The sequence below is a fragment of the Physcomitrium patens genome, chromosome 3, assembly GCF_059467195.1.
Source record: "Physcomitrium patens ecotype Gransden chromosome 3, ASM5946719v1, whole genome shotgun sequence".
NCBI classification, from domain to species: domain Eukaryota; kingdom Viridiplantae; phylum Streptophyta; class Bryopsida; order Funariales; family Funariaceae; genus Physcomitrium; species Physcomitrium patens.
In genome coordinates, this window is record NC_143412.1 from 24287053 (window position 1) to 24302119 (window position 15067).

General features: G+C 30.9%; 1 protein-coding gene across 4 annotated transcripts; it reads right to left on the bottom strand.

Moving 5' to 3' along the window:
• Positions 1 to 7123: 7123 nt before the first annotated feature.
• LOC112279793 (eukaryotic translation initiation factor 4B2) lies at positions 7124 to 10523 on the bottom strand. 4 transcript variants are annotated; one of them, XM_090249314.1, is made up of 3 exons: positions 9630 to 10523; positions 8439 to 9179; positions 7124 to 7306 (listed from the first exon to the last, which is right to left on the bottom strand). In XM_090249314.1, the coding sequence occupies exons 1-3, from the start codon at positions 10394 to 10396 to the stop codon at positions 7270 to 7272; spliced, it is 1545 nt and encodes a 514-aa protein (XP_090105440.1). In that variant the 5' UTR covers positions 10397 to 10523; the 3' UTR covers positions 7124 to 7269. The 4 variants fall into 4 exon arrangements, with proteins under 4 accessions (XP_090105440.1, XP_090105442.1, XP_090105441.1 ...); XM_090249316.1 differs by having other exon boundaries at positions 7124 to 7341; XM_090249315.1 differs by having other exon boundaries at positions 7124 to 7489; positions 9630 to 10522.
• Between the last annotated feature and the right edge of the window lie 4544 nt (positions 10524 to 15067).

The following is a 15067-nucleotide window of genomic DNA, read 5'->3' on the forward strand; positions in this document are numbered from 1 at the left end:
AAATTAAAATGACTATTTTCAAATAAAAAAAGATTAGAGATTCTCAAAACAAGTCTAAGAACAGAAATGACATTGACAAGAGTAAAGAAGGCCTCACTCTTGTATCAATATATACTATTGAATTAACAAGTTATATAACAAAGTTCTATAGATCATTTGACATGTGTCCAACTTATGGAATATGTTTCTAATTTGTAAAGTAAGTTTTTAATATATGCACAACATGGCCAACTTGTAAAACAAGTAATCAACATATGTGATATAGCTAATTTTTTGGCTACATTTTAAAACTACCAATTAGCTACTAACATTTAAAAAATCAAATATGCATCTATGAAGCTTCTTCAAAAGGTATTAGCAAATTTACTTACGCCTTTTTACTTCTATCTAATTCCTCTAATTTAAGAAATTATCAATGTAAATATACATATTTATTATAGGAGTAGATAAAGATGTAATTTAAATAACATATAAAAAATTTATCTATAGATTAATAAATCACACCATTCATTAAATTTTAAAAAATAGATGAAATATTTGTAAGTCCAAAAAAAATGACATTATATTTAAAATAGCCATAAATAGTTTAACCTTAAATATTTTATTCATCTCTTCTATTGATACATATGAAACTATAGGCTTTTTGTAGATTTTTGTAATATAGATCTTAATTTTATTTAGCTGATTAAATAATTCAATATCAATCATAAAATATCAATCATTAATAGTTAATTTTTTGAATCTATAATATTTTTTATAAATTTATAAGAATCTATCTTTTTTCTTCATAAAACAGATGAACACACTTATATTTATTTTTGAATATTGATTAAAATTCTTTACAAGATTTTCAACAATATATATTTTTTAAAGCAACAAGTTGTAAATTAGTTCAAATGAAGATTGAGCTCTTTTTGAAAATTGATTACACAATCATTAGCTTATTATTTTAACAATATTAAAAATTATCTTTTTGAAAGATATCTTAATATTTTTTATATTATTCTAAGATTTTATTGCGATTTCTATTTAGATAAAGACTTGGTGCTATATAAATGACAAATATTTTTTTATTTTATAACTTATATGAATACTTTAATTCTAAAAAAATTAAGATTATATTGGTTTTTGGGCATTTAAATTAGATCTTAGAATAGTCTTTTATAATTTTCAATTAGTATCAAGATTATGTAACTAAAATCAACAAAGATCAAGTACTATGGGATTTGAAGGATATTAAATGATATTAAAGATAATATTAAATATTTAATTTCTTAATACTACTATTATATGCTTGGTTTCTTCTACAATATATCCAAATGATGGAGATTATTTATTAATAAATTTTACAAGATTTTATTATTTTTTTTAAAAGTAATAATTTTTGTTGTAATATAAAGATTTTATTTATAAAATATGTTGAAGATTTGGTGTTTAAAAGTACTTGAGATAAAAATTCATAATTTGAATTCATAAAAAATTTAAAGCAAGATGTAGGATTTGGTAGTAGTATGAGATTTGTATTTAATGGTTGTGATCTAGAGCTATCAAATTATAAGTTATTTATTGTAATTAAACATATTTTTTAAAAATATATATATAATTTTTATTTTGTACTTTTTACCATAAATATTTTTGATTAAATGCAACAATCTTCTAATTTATAAAATTATTTTCTACAATATAAAAAAATAAATCTCACTTCATAGTCATTTTATGTTTATTGCTTAAATTAATTTTTATTAATTTTTATAGGTTTTGGCATAAATAAATAGACATCTAAGAACTTAGAAGTTATTGTTATAACTTAATTTTTTCCTTTTCAACCAAATCTTTGTATTTAGTATCTTTTAAGGATTCAATTTTTGTATGTAATTACTTGAGTGATTAATTATTCTAATAAAAATAATTTTTTCATTCTTATTAATAGATCTTTAATATGATTTTTTAAATCATATCAAAATTTATCAATACAAGTCTTATTAATTCAATCTACATTGAAAGTAAGTAATTAGAATTCAATAGTATAAACAACAACTAAATGTAAATCATATTGGAAAGATTAGAATTTTCTTTCTGTCATCTTTATTCAACTGCTATCTATAGATGTGATTTAAAGTACTTCCAAAAAAGAGCTTAGATTAAAAAAAAGACATGTTTCCTTCTCTATCAAAGAAGAAAAGTAAAATAGTTCACTTCCAAATATGAATGTGCTTATAAATCCAATTTGAGTGATTTTGTCATGATCTCAAGGAAAAAATAATCTTAAAAAGAGCTTAATATGGATCCAACTAATTTATTTTAATTTTTAGATTTGTTAAAAAAAAATTAATTTATTTAGATATAAAAGCATTAATATTAGAAAATTTATTTGATCATTTAAATATTTATTATAATTTAAAATATTTTGTAAATTATAAAAGTCTTATCAAGAAAAAAATCATAAATATAAAATCTTAGTTAGTCTTAAAGATAAATTTTTTAGATGGTATAAGTATATTTTCTTAATTATATTAATTAATATATTTTCTTAAAATAATATATTTTTTTTTCTACTTACATATATCATTTATTTAGAACTTGTAAATGTTATTACTAATAGAAATCATATTGACTAGCAACTAAAGTAGTAGTTTTAGGAAGGGAAGTGCATATGTCTCATATGGCTTATAACATCTTAGATGTAGGTAGGAAGATAATACTAAGGCCTTGTGACTCTTCTTAAATAACTTAAACACCACTTTTGAGCATTAATGAGGTTCAAATCTTAGAAAACTTAAGCAAATTATCCTTGAGGTAAAATCCAATTACTTTATTTTTATTTTTTATTTCCTATCTTTAAACCTTCATAACTTACTTATAGTACTTATAATTATATATTTTTTATATTATTGAAAAAAAATTATATACAAAAAAATTATTTTTTTCTTATCTTTTATCTTATATTGAATAAAAATCCAATAAATAGACTATGATAAGTTTTTGAGAAAATATTTGTTTGATTGTCATTCTTTCACTTGTTTTTTTTTTCTTCTTTTTAAATTTTTTGTTATTTTTTTTTTCAATTTGCACCACTAATTACAAATAATTCTTAATTGAGGCCATTTTTTATATTGGATTAAAGAATAAATTTATCTTTAGACTAAATTTTTTGTAAAAAAACCTTAAAATTTTGATCTTGTGATATCAAACTTTATTAGAAAATTAATATTTGGCTCCATCATACTTGTAGTAAAAAGAGTCATAAGATTTGCTTGTAAGATTGATTTAATTATACTTGTTTCTTTTAACTATATGATTTCTTGGTGCAATCATTAGATCTCATTGTTGATTTCTTCTATATACATATCAATAGTGCTTCTATGATTGAATTTGCTAGTATATAAGAAAAATCTCAAAGAATATGAAAAAACTCATGAAGATTTGCAATAGTTATAAATTATTTTTGACATCTACAAAATATAACAATTATATTTTTTTTCTTTTATCTTAAAAATAGACAATACTAACAAATATACAAGTCAAATTAAACAACAATAATATATTGTCTCGATTACTAAATGATATTTTTTTTAAAGAAGGTAGTTCCAAGCATCTAATTATAAGTTGCTTTCAATAAAACTAACTAAAAATAAGAAGTATATGATACAAATTTTAATATCTAAGTGACATATCTTTAAAATTCTAAATATCTAAGTTACATTAAAAAAAACTTTCTCAAAGCATTATAAAGAAAACATTGTCTTTCTAACATTTTTTACCTACTTCTATTTCTTTCTACTTATTTTTATTTATTTAAATGAGATGAAATATCTATTATAATTCTTTTTTAAATCAATTCAAGAAATGTATTCATTGATTGACATTTTCATATATGCATGAAATATAATTTATGAGTTTATTATCTTTAAAAAAATAAGTATTCATCTTATATACGAAATTCTTTTTAAATTTTTTAGAAATTAGATAAAAAAATTAAATAAGCATGTGATTTATTGATTTCATATCTTATTTAATTTAATAATTAAAAATTAAAAATTTAGACTCATTAGTATTTCTTTCATATGATATTACTTTTATGGCTTCTATCTCATTTATAACAATTTCCTTAAGTTCAATTCTATTGCTTCCAAATTATTCATACATATTCCATATATATATATATATATATATATTATTCTAAATATTTATATGATATCAAAGTGTTTTAATTTTATTATTTGACATGTTCTTTGCATTGTTTGGCTTGCTTATTAGTAGCTTAATTCTTAAAATTAGATGATGTCTGTAGTTCTATATAAATTCTATAGTAACAATCTAAGATGACTTTTTGTCATGTGAAGTAGGCTTTTCTTCTAATTCTATTCTTCAATGTATGTAGCATACCTAATATTGGGCCTTGACTACCTATCCTTTGATCTTGGTACCATAAGACTTATGCATAATGCTAACTTCTTTTTTTTTGGTTTATTTTTCAAATTTCGTTGCTATGTATCAAATTTAATATAGCACATTAATTTAATATTGAATTCAATTAATGCTAAATTTTTATGGATTATTTGTATTACTATTAGTATTTTTTTACTATCATTTTTGTGATGCATTTTGTAATTCCTTGATTATTTTTTGTTCTTCAAGAAATAACTAGTTATTGCTCATTATTTTTTTAAATACCTATTTTTTGGATGTATAAAATAATTTTGTTGTAATAGTGTTTTGAACTAGGTTATTTTTCCAATATATAATCTATATCAGATATTAATTGAGAGATTGAATTAATATAGTTTTTTAAATTATGAAAAGGTGTTGAATCTAAAGCACATAATTCTAATATATAGATAAATTTATAATCTATTGTTATATTAGATATACTAATGATAATTTTTCTAATCATGTTAATAGTTTTGGTCATAGTTTAGTATTAGACTATCAAATACTTTGTCTTGTTGGAAGTTTATTAGATTTCAATTATTTAGTCCTTCTATAATATCTTATATTAATAATTTTAATTACATTAAAAGATTTACATTTTTTTAATGTAATATTTGAAGCACTAATTTTCTTACATGTTATTAGGATTGATTTTTTTTTTTTTTTTTTTTTTTTTTTTAAGTTGAAAATCTCATATAATACCAACGTTTCTTTTTTAAAAAATGGATTCACAAATCTTTCAATGATCTATTATTTCTTTTGGTTTTAAGATTAATAAGTCTCAACTTTATAAGTCACATTATTTTCTTTTGCCCATAGAGTTTTTATTCTTGGATTGTTGAATCTTCGTCTATTTTGGTTGTTTCTTCTTTCTACTAATATACATTTGTAGATGTTTGTATTTTAGTAGAAGAATTGTTTAACTATTAAAATACTTTCATGCCCAATTTTATTTGCTAGTATTTTATTCAAATATTCAAACTATTGTTATAATAGACTAATTTTCTTTATATTAATCTTTCCTTACCTAGCCTTTGTAATAGCTAATTTTTTGTAGTCTTTAGTGTGGTGTAATAATTCTAAATAAAATATCCATATAAGTTGTTGCAATCAATCATTTTTTTTTATATTTTTTTGTTTTTTTGAATAATATAATTAATAATATCTATATTAATTTTCTATCTACTTTTTATAGCAAACTTTTTTTCCTTTATTCTCATGTTTGAATAGAATTATTATTTGCTCAAGTTTTGCTTGATATCAAGATTAGTTAGATGCTATTAGATAGTTAAGCAATTCATTTAGAAACTTAATATGGAGAAAAATTTCTACCCATAATAATAATGTGATTAGTGAGATATATTATCTCTACTTGCATTATATCTTTGTCAATTTCTATATTTCTAAAATAAATTCAAAAGAGAAAAAAATAACAATTTTCCTAAACATCTTTCTGAAAAACTCACTTCAAAGATAGATGGTTATATATTGCCATCTTTGGTTTGGTACAATCAAAAATCTTCTACATTTTTGTATTTGTCTTTGTAATTAAATGGTGTTTTTGATACTCCAATTTTTGAAGCCACAATTTAAAGATTGTCTCTTATCCATCAAATTTGTTTAACATGCAACATTTTAATGTTATTGAAAATCTTAAATATAAAATTTAAGAATCAAGTTCTTAAAATCCAAAAAAAAAAATCAATAATAATATAAATAATAATAATGATAATAATAAACAATGATATGTATCTCTATAAACACTTTTTTGAATTACACTACAATTACTAATGGATTACAACAACCTCGTCAAATAGCTTTCTTGGCTTTGGTTCCATTTCCAAATTCTAGAAGCTTTGGTACAATTTAATTTTTTAAATTACAAAATTCTTATTTTTATCTAAGATTTCTTTTCTATAGATAACTTTTTATTGTATGGATATTGTGTGTTTGTCTAAAAGTAAACTATTGTTTGTTTGTTGGTTAGCCGGTTTATTAAAAACTTAATAAAGAACAAATTTAGGTGACATTATGGAGAATGCTAAAATTTCATTATTGAATATAGATACAAATATTAAAAATAAAGAAAGTGAATCTAAAACTAGTAAGTCATTTCTATTATTTTTTTATTGTAGTTTTTTTACTTAGTGCTACTTGAAAATCTTAAACAAATAGTTCTTAATCTTGTAGTAGCAATTCTAGTCTTTGAACATTCAATTGAACATTCAATTCAATTCAACTATGTAACAAATTTCACGGCTTGTTTACATCATTCTTAAACTCATGACTAATGAACTATTGATGGACAATTTGATTTGGAAGTATATATATATATATACACATATCTTGATTTAGGTGCTAAACCTAGTTACCAACAAATTTCTATGTTACTCACTGCTATCATGATTCTTATTTTATTGAAAAAGTGTCGATGATTGAGAGGAGATATTTTTCATTCAAATTCTTGTTGTAACATTATCAAGGCACTGGATCATGCAAGCCTTTTAGTTACTTGTTCTCAATGCATTCGTTTTGGATGAATTGGTACAGTAAAAGATACAAAACGACTCGGCACAGTGCTGTTCACAAGACCAAATAAATTGACAAGCTCGTGACAACTGTTAGATACACAACTATATTCATAGTCAGGCGCCTCGGCTAGTAGATTGACAAACCACATCAACACACCAGAAACTTGCAATATACTCTTTATTTCTCAGGAGCTTGACAATGATAGCAGCTGAGTAGCTAAGGACACTAAAGGCAGTTTAGAGATTGCCGTGTTAAAGCTTAATAGTTGACCCGCCGGTTTACCATGTAGAATGTCCGCTAATGCAGTCATCGAGCACCTGTCCTGGTAGTGAAATGAGAAGCACTGCAATTGTTGCCGGAATTCATCCACACGAAAGACTGGGTTTTGTTATCGAATTGAAATTTTCTTCCAAAGCCAAGATGGTACAAATCAAGAGATTCACTGAATGCGGATGCATAGCTCAAAAGTTTGGTAGGAAACCAACTAAACCAAAGCATAAGAAATGCCACTCAACTACACCAATTTCTGCAAGGAGAATAACAAAAATGAAAACATGAGAACTGCCAATGTGTGCAGACACTCGAGAACAAACTTCAACCCTAGAGTGTACCTAGAAAATCTACTAACAAAAAAATTATAGCATAAGAACAAGGGAAGTAGTCTACTCAATACATATAATATACCTTTCGACCCAGAACGAACGTTATTTCTGGTCGCCAAATTTTAATAAATTAAAGTAAAGAAGGTAACTAAGGTTACAAAAGACCTAAGACTGCCTACAGCACCCACAAAATCACAGTTGTCCCGTAATATCGCAGCCGTAAACACTAGCGGTTCAAAGCTCTCGACTGCAGGGAACGTCAAAACCTAAGTAATCTCTATAGTGACCATTATATTGATCATTGCATAATTACCTATCCGAAAATTTGTGGGCTTACATACTCCATTGCAGAATATAACGTTAGATGAAACTAAATACGTCTCAGGAAATTTAACACCTCGACAATTACACTTCAAAACTAGAAGCACTTTAATCCAGGCCCTCGTTACCACTGAATTCAACAAGAAAACAAAGCGTGAAAAACTCAGAAAGTAGTCTTACAAATTTAAAAAAACAGAAAAACAAAAAAACAAGCATGAGTAGGAGAAAGAAAGAAAAGAAAAAGATAATAATAAAAGAAATAAAAATAAAAATAAAAAACACACACACACACACAACAACCAAAAAAAAAGCTCACATACTCGGAAGTTCCGTTACACGACACAATAAGATCAATGAGACCAGAAAATACTCAAAGCTAGTAAAGTGTTTGTCGCATTATGACCAAATAGAAATTAGTCGAGTTAATAACCAAACAACACCAATTAAAAGCTAGACTAAACAGGTAAAGCGCATGAAATAGTTCAAAAACAATCACACCTAGGTCACATACAAATATCAGGGCAAGCACACCAGAAAAGTAGTCAAAACTACCTCTCCGAAGCAAGCTGCCGTTCCAGATCCACGTTCAGCGTCTGCGAGTCATTGCCCCTCTCCTCGATCACGTTCATGTCCCTCGGTCGTGCCTCGCCAATTGAACCAGCTCTCGCTCGAGGCACGTCTGGGGTCTGAGGTCTGCTCGACACACCCCCGGGGGTTCCTGGTCGGCTCCCAACCCGCGTGGACTGACTGCTCCCAGGCCGGGTCGAGTGACTGCTCCCCGGCCTTCCGAACCTCTCCCGAGGCACCTCCAGTTCTGCGTCGATCTTCCGGTAGTCCTGCCCCTTCTCCGCCAATATCTCCTCCCGAGGCCGAGCCGCCCCAAAAGGATTCAGACGCGGCTTCGGCTTCTGTGCTGGAGATGACTGCTGCTCACCCTCCAACCCGCCGCCTCCACCCTTCTCCCCGTTCACGTCGGCTGAGCTGGGCCGGGGTGGACTGTCCAAAGGCACACTCCGTGGCGCCAGCTTCAGCCGGGGCCTCTCGGACATCCGAGGCTGCTCCGGATCTCGAGCTACAGGGTCCTTCCGTGCCCACCGATCGGCATCCGCACCAGCCTCCCTGTATGTCGAGTCGAATCCGCTCCCCATACCCCGGCTTGGCGGAGCAGCACTTGGCACGAATTTCTTACTCTTGCCCCAGTTGTCCACCTCGTCCGCGCGAGACGGCAGGTCCCGATCTCCACCGCGAGGGTGGTCCTCGAACCCTCCCATGCTCACCCTCCGCTCGTCATATCTGCCAACCCACTCACAATCATAACGCGTCTGATGGTGTTCAACCTCTGCCCATAACCGCCACCCCACGCATTCACAGCACCCTTCCCAGAAATAATAAAAAGTAAGAAAAAAAAGAAAGAAAGAAAGAAAAAAAAAAAAAACTCTGCATCTTTGCTGCCCCGTGGTCCGTCACTCCGACCCGTACCCTATTCCGCGATCTGACCCATCCCTCGTGCCATGTACCATTGTGCTCGAACAAATGCTAAGAGAACCACCGCCTTCCCCGCTCCAAACTCACCATACTCGCTCCACAACCCCGACGTACCCAATCTCCCCGAAACTGCCACATTGTTCCATCATCACATACTGCTCCTCTCGTGCCCACACAGCCACTGCCCATCACAATGCCAGAACACCACCTCAATGACCAAACCCTAACAACCACCCTCCACATTCATGCCCCCCGTACCTGCCACTCGACCTTCGCTCGCTGTACCCATCACCGCCCGTTGGCGCAGGCGCGGGCATAAACTTCTTCGTCGACCCCCAGTTGTCCACCTCGTCCGCACGCGAAGGCATGTCCCGGTCGCTCACTCTCCCGCCGCGCCCGCGATCCTCCTCGTATCCACCCCTATCGTGACCGCGCTCGCTGCCGCGGTCGTTCGGCAGCGACGGCACAAACTTCTTCGCCGCGCCCCACTTGTCATCCGCATCAGCGCGAGAGGGTCCATCGTCGCGCTCCCTGCTCCTGTCGCGACCATAGCCGCCTTCTCCCCTATCCCTATCTCGGTCGCCCCCGTACCCTCCACCGAATCCTCCACGGCGATCCTCTCTATCGCCACCCCTGTCGCCTCTATCTCCCCCGCGGTTCCCCCCGTAATCCCTGAACCCGCCCCCGAGCCCACCGGCTGGCGCCTCGTCGTCCGTTCGCTCGCGCGGTCCGGTGGGTAGCAACATCAACTCCTGCGGTGTCAGCTTCTGGCTCTCCGTGTACGAGCTCCGCTGCTTGCCACCAGGACCGACATACTTCCCGGTCATAATCTCCGAGATCGACAGCGTCTGAGGCTTGTTCTTCTTCTTGGAGGGCTTCGTGGTCAGCGACTCCCCCAACGAGGGGAACGCCTCCTCCTTCACGCCGCCCGGCGCCTTGTAAACGGCGGCCTCGCGCTCCTTGGCCTCCTGGTCCGCGAGCTCGGCCTCGACTGCCCATGAGCCACCGCCCCACGCCTTCGCCATGGCTCTGTGGCGCTGCGAAGCGAAACCCTAAAAGTGGAGTTGAGGCGAGAGAGCAAGTACGCGATGGAGAATGTCTGTGAAAAGGGCGAGTTTGCAGGAGTTGGTTTTGATTTGTATCAGGAGAGGCCCTCAACCTCGCCCCCTGCCCCCTTCTCTGTTTGCCTCGGCTCCACATGCGGTGCCCTCCCTTTGGGTTGGAATCGTGGAGAGGTTTGGATCTGCTTATGATGCGGTGATGTGTCAACAGAGTTCTACAGCAGCTTCATCGATCATTCGTTCCTTTATTTTACCTCGCAGTCATCCATTTATTGTGGTGTTAAGTTTTTGAACCTGAACATGGGCCCATGGGTTTGCCGAGGTGTTTGTTTAACTTGGCTTGCACTGCCCAAAATGAGGTGCTGGCTCTCATGATTTTGTTACATTTTGAGTAGTTGCAATACATATGACTGGGGCTCACAAGCTCGATTTCCTTTCTGAGTGCAGTGAACATTCTATAACAGTATTTATGTCCTCCAAGAAGTTGGGTTTTTTACGGTGAAAATTTGATTTGCAGGTCTATAATAAACTTTGCATTAAAGCAAGTCGGGGTTCAATATAGCAAACGAATAAAGTCCTTAGTTACGAAACGTCCACTGCATAAATGTCTAATGAATATGGCATCTTTATTATAGCTAGCACAAATTTTACCATTCATTACTTGGAGTTTTTGCTGTGTTATGTCAAACCTAATTGCTCAATTTATTTCTACGATTAATAATGATTTCGAATATTTTCTATTCCATTGACTTTGGCTTTGGTTAAAGTATCCTATTTTTCAGTCATGATATTTCTTGTTTGACTCATGTATCGATAAGTAAAAATGCAATATTTTATTTGTATTAAACACCACTGACTTAATAACTTTGTGGTTAGTGGTTTTACATATTGTTGAGAAAATACTAAAATAAAAAATTCAGTACTTTTTATGTTTGTTATTGCACCATTTTATTGGAACTCCAGAAAACCAAATATTATCACATGGTTTTATTTTTTGAAGTGGGATGTGGTTACTCTTGTAACCAGTTTGTTTGGGTAAAAAAAGTGCATTTTTAAAATTGCAATAATTCATTTTAAAAGAAAACAAAAATAAAGTATAGCAACATTTGCCTGTGCTTCTATATTGTTGTAATGCCATAAGTCTATCAACTTGTAATGTATACGTACATACATACATACACTAAAAAGGAAACTAGTCAGCAAGTTGAAGGATTGTTAAGTCCTAAAATAATACTATTAGAGCTGTAGAAATCTTGGATATAAGATTGGCTGAATTTTTTGTAATAATATTATTTATGATTTTTGACATGTATTTCAAAATAACTCAAAAATTTCCACATAAGAAATGGCAGATCTTTCAAAAAACCATGAATAACAACTTATCAAAAAATCCAGCCAATCACATGTTGGGTAACAAACATTGTGAAAATTGAGACAATTTGGAATTGTTGAGAACAGACACCCAATCACCAAAATAAATTGTGTAAAATAAAATAAAATAAAGAAAAGATTTATAAATTTTTATTATTAGATACAACAATCTTGTTCATTAAAACGTCAAGTTATTGTTTATGTACCAATTCTAGATTTAATGACATGGTTTTTATTTATTCATTACAGCCCTAATATCTGCAGCAATATACATGACATTTATTTAACTGTTTGAAACACAAGAGCCATGCAATGGCAGCAATATTGCCTGAGTTGTGAAAGGACAAGAGTCTAAGCAAGCTGTGTAGTTCACTGATTGTACTTATTGTCATCATGTGTAACAACTTGAGATGACAAAAAGCACTTTACTTGAATACCATACCCTTAATGCCATATTGGATAGGAACCATACAAAGTACTCATATAATAGTTATAAAAATAGGATAATGTTAAATCAACATCAATAGTGGTTAAATTGACCCACCCATCAAAACCATTATTTTACCCCTCTTAGTCCATATACTATCACCTGAGTACAGCACATCTTTTCTTAGGTAGAATTAGACACAAGATTCACCCAATGGTTTTTATTTTGCAAATGAGGTAGAAGTGCGATTGACTGATGATACTCTTGAAGGCCATCTGTTCTCGCAATTGCAAGGTGCTCATGCAAAATGACATCTCTATCCTTGACCCAGAATCAATATGAATTATTACCATAGCTGTTGATCTGGGGACATTATTTGATGTAAGTCTTTACCTATTAGCTAGGGTTGCGATCTTAGTATTATTGGGCTTGATATCTTTAAGCAAGGTATGATGCAGATGCATGCCTTGCAGAGGCTTGTATAATGCAAGTACAAGAATTGTATGGAATTTGCCAAAGAACCATGTCAAGATACTTCTAGAGCTCAAGGTCGATGCAAATTTTGTTGTTAACATAGTCTAATGCCATGCGCTTGTTCAAAACTCCAACTATGTTTGCAATTGCACTATTACTTTGATAAGATGTATTGTACTCAATACCAATCCCATCAGGTCTATCTTAACTCCTCCTCTCCTTGAAAATAGGTTGGAAATAGATGATAAAATGGAAACAAAAATGGAAGATAAAGGATGTCATGGACATACATATTTATTTAGATAAGAAGTGTTAAATGGAAGGTAAATATAAGTAAATGTGATATTATCTTATGGCAAAGTTTCTTAGAAGATTTATAGATGTGTAGTTGACATTATGCATGTTTATAGTTTTATTGATAGATTAGAAACTTTGCCAACAAATTAGCCATGCATTGCACATGTAGGTAGCTTGTATTACAAACTAACAATGTGATGTGCATATAGAAAACTTGCCTTACAAGTTAAGACACGTATTTCACAAATTAGACATGTGTTGGAGGTTCATATTTTTAAAAATTTAATAAAAATGTTAACTTATGCTTGTTTTGTATTAGAAGTGAGTGGATTACTCTACTTCTATTGTTGTATTTTGAAGGTTGCGGACTATCCACCTTTAAATTTGCTTTTAATTTTTGAACATTGATTGTTTTATTAAAAAAGAGTGGACTACCATTCTTTGTAGAAACTTTCATTTGATATTAGAGGTTGTAGATTACCTTCCTCTAATTTGACTTCTAAATTTATTTGAGTTGTCCATAGAAGGAAAAATTATAGATGCTATTCTTAGCAAAAGTTAAAATATATTTGTAATTATTATAAATCTTCATGAATTTGTCTGTACTCTAAAGGTGGAAATATTATATATCTATAATATCAATTATAGAGGTGATATTTGAAAACTTATGGAAGACGTCAATAATGAAGTTCAAAGTCTATACTAAGAAGTTGTGCAATTGAGAGAAGCAAGTAGATCAAGCTCACAAGTAAATCCAAAAAGTTTTATTATTTCAAATATGAGAGAAGTAAGGATAAACATGCTAGAGAAGTTTGATGGAATAAGATCAAAATTTTGAAGATTTTTATAACAAGTAAAGTTCTATTTAAGATTGCATTTTTTTTAATATCTTGATGGATTTATTCAAATTGGATTTATAGATGTAGTTCTCTCTATAGTGCTTTTGATGGAAAATAATTCATGTTTTTTCTATGATTTGAATTCATTCTTAGAAGTGTTTATGGATATTTTTGGAAAAAGTTTAAAAAATGGTAGCAAAAATCAAAATTATATTTTTATAATAAAAATCATATTCAGCCACATATATTACAAAATTCCAAAATCTTGCTTGTAATGTAAATTGAATTGATAAAATCTTTATCAATCAATTTTGATATGAATTAAAATATAATATCAAAGATTACTATTGAAGATATTAAAAATAGGCTCATTAAAGTAATTTATTGCTCAAGCCATTACATGCAACAATTGATTTTTTAAAAGATATCAAGAATAAAAATTTGATTGGAGAGATACCAATTAAGTTATAGCATTAATTTCTAAGTTCACAAAAGCTTATTCATCAAGACCAAAACTTATGCACATTGATACAATATGTTTAAAGCCTCTTATTGAACAAGAAAAAACTCACTGCCATCAAAAAGGTTTATGCTTATATTATGGAGAACTTAAGTATATTACTTAATATTGTTTAAAGAAATAATACAACTACAAAATAAGGAGCACAGTAACCAAAGATGATGATGTATCAGAAATGAGTTTCTTCAGCTATAATAGGAACCATGCACTTAAAATCTTATATAATACTTGATAAAGATCCTATTCTTTCTTTAGATTCTTTATTCTATTTTATAATAGATATTTGTTTGGGACCAAAAAATCAAAACGTCTTTGCCTTATTAGATTCAAGAGCCTCAACTTATTTTATGAACAAAGCCTTTGTTAAAAAAGAAGAAATATATTTTGTCAAGAAAAATAAATCCATGCATGTAGAAGTTATAGATGGTCGTTCCTTGTCTTTTGGAGATGTTATCTATAAAACAATTCTTTTAGATGTAGCAACTAAAGATCATAATAGCTTAATAATATTCAATGTAATTAGATTTCTATTTAATCTAATTATTTTAGAATTATTGTGGCTAAAGAAGTATAACCTTTAAATACATTGGACTCTTTATAACCTTAATTTTTCTTATAGTTTAATCTAGGATCTTAATAGTTGAGTAAAAATTCATAAGTCTAATACAACCAAATCCTTATTAGTAGGTGTAAAAACTTTCATGCAT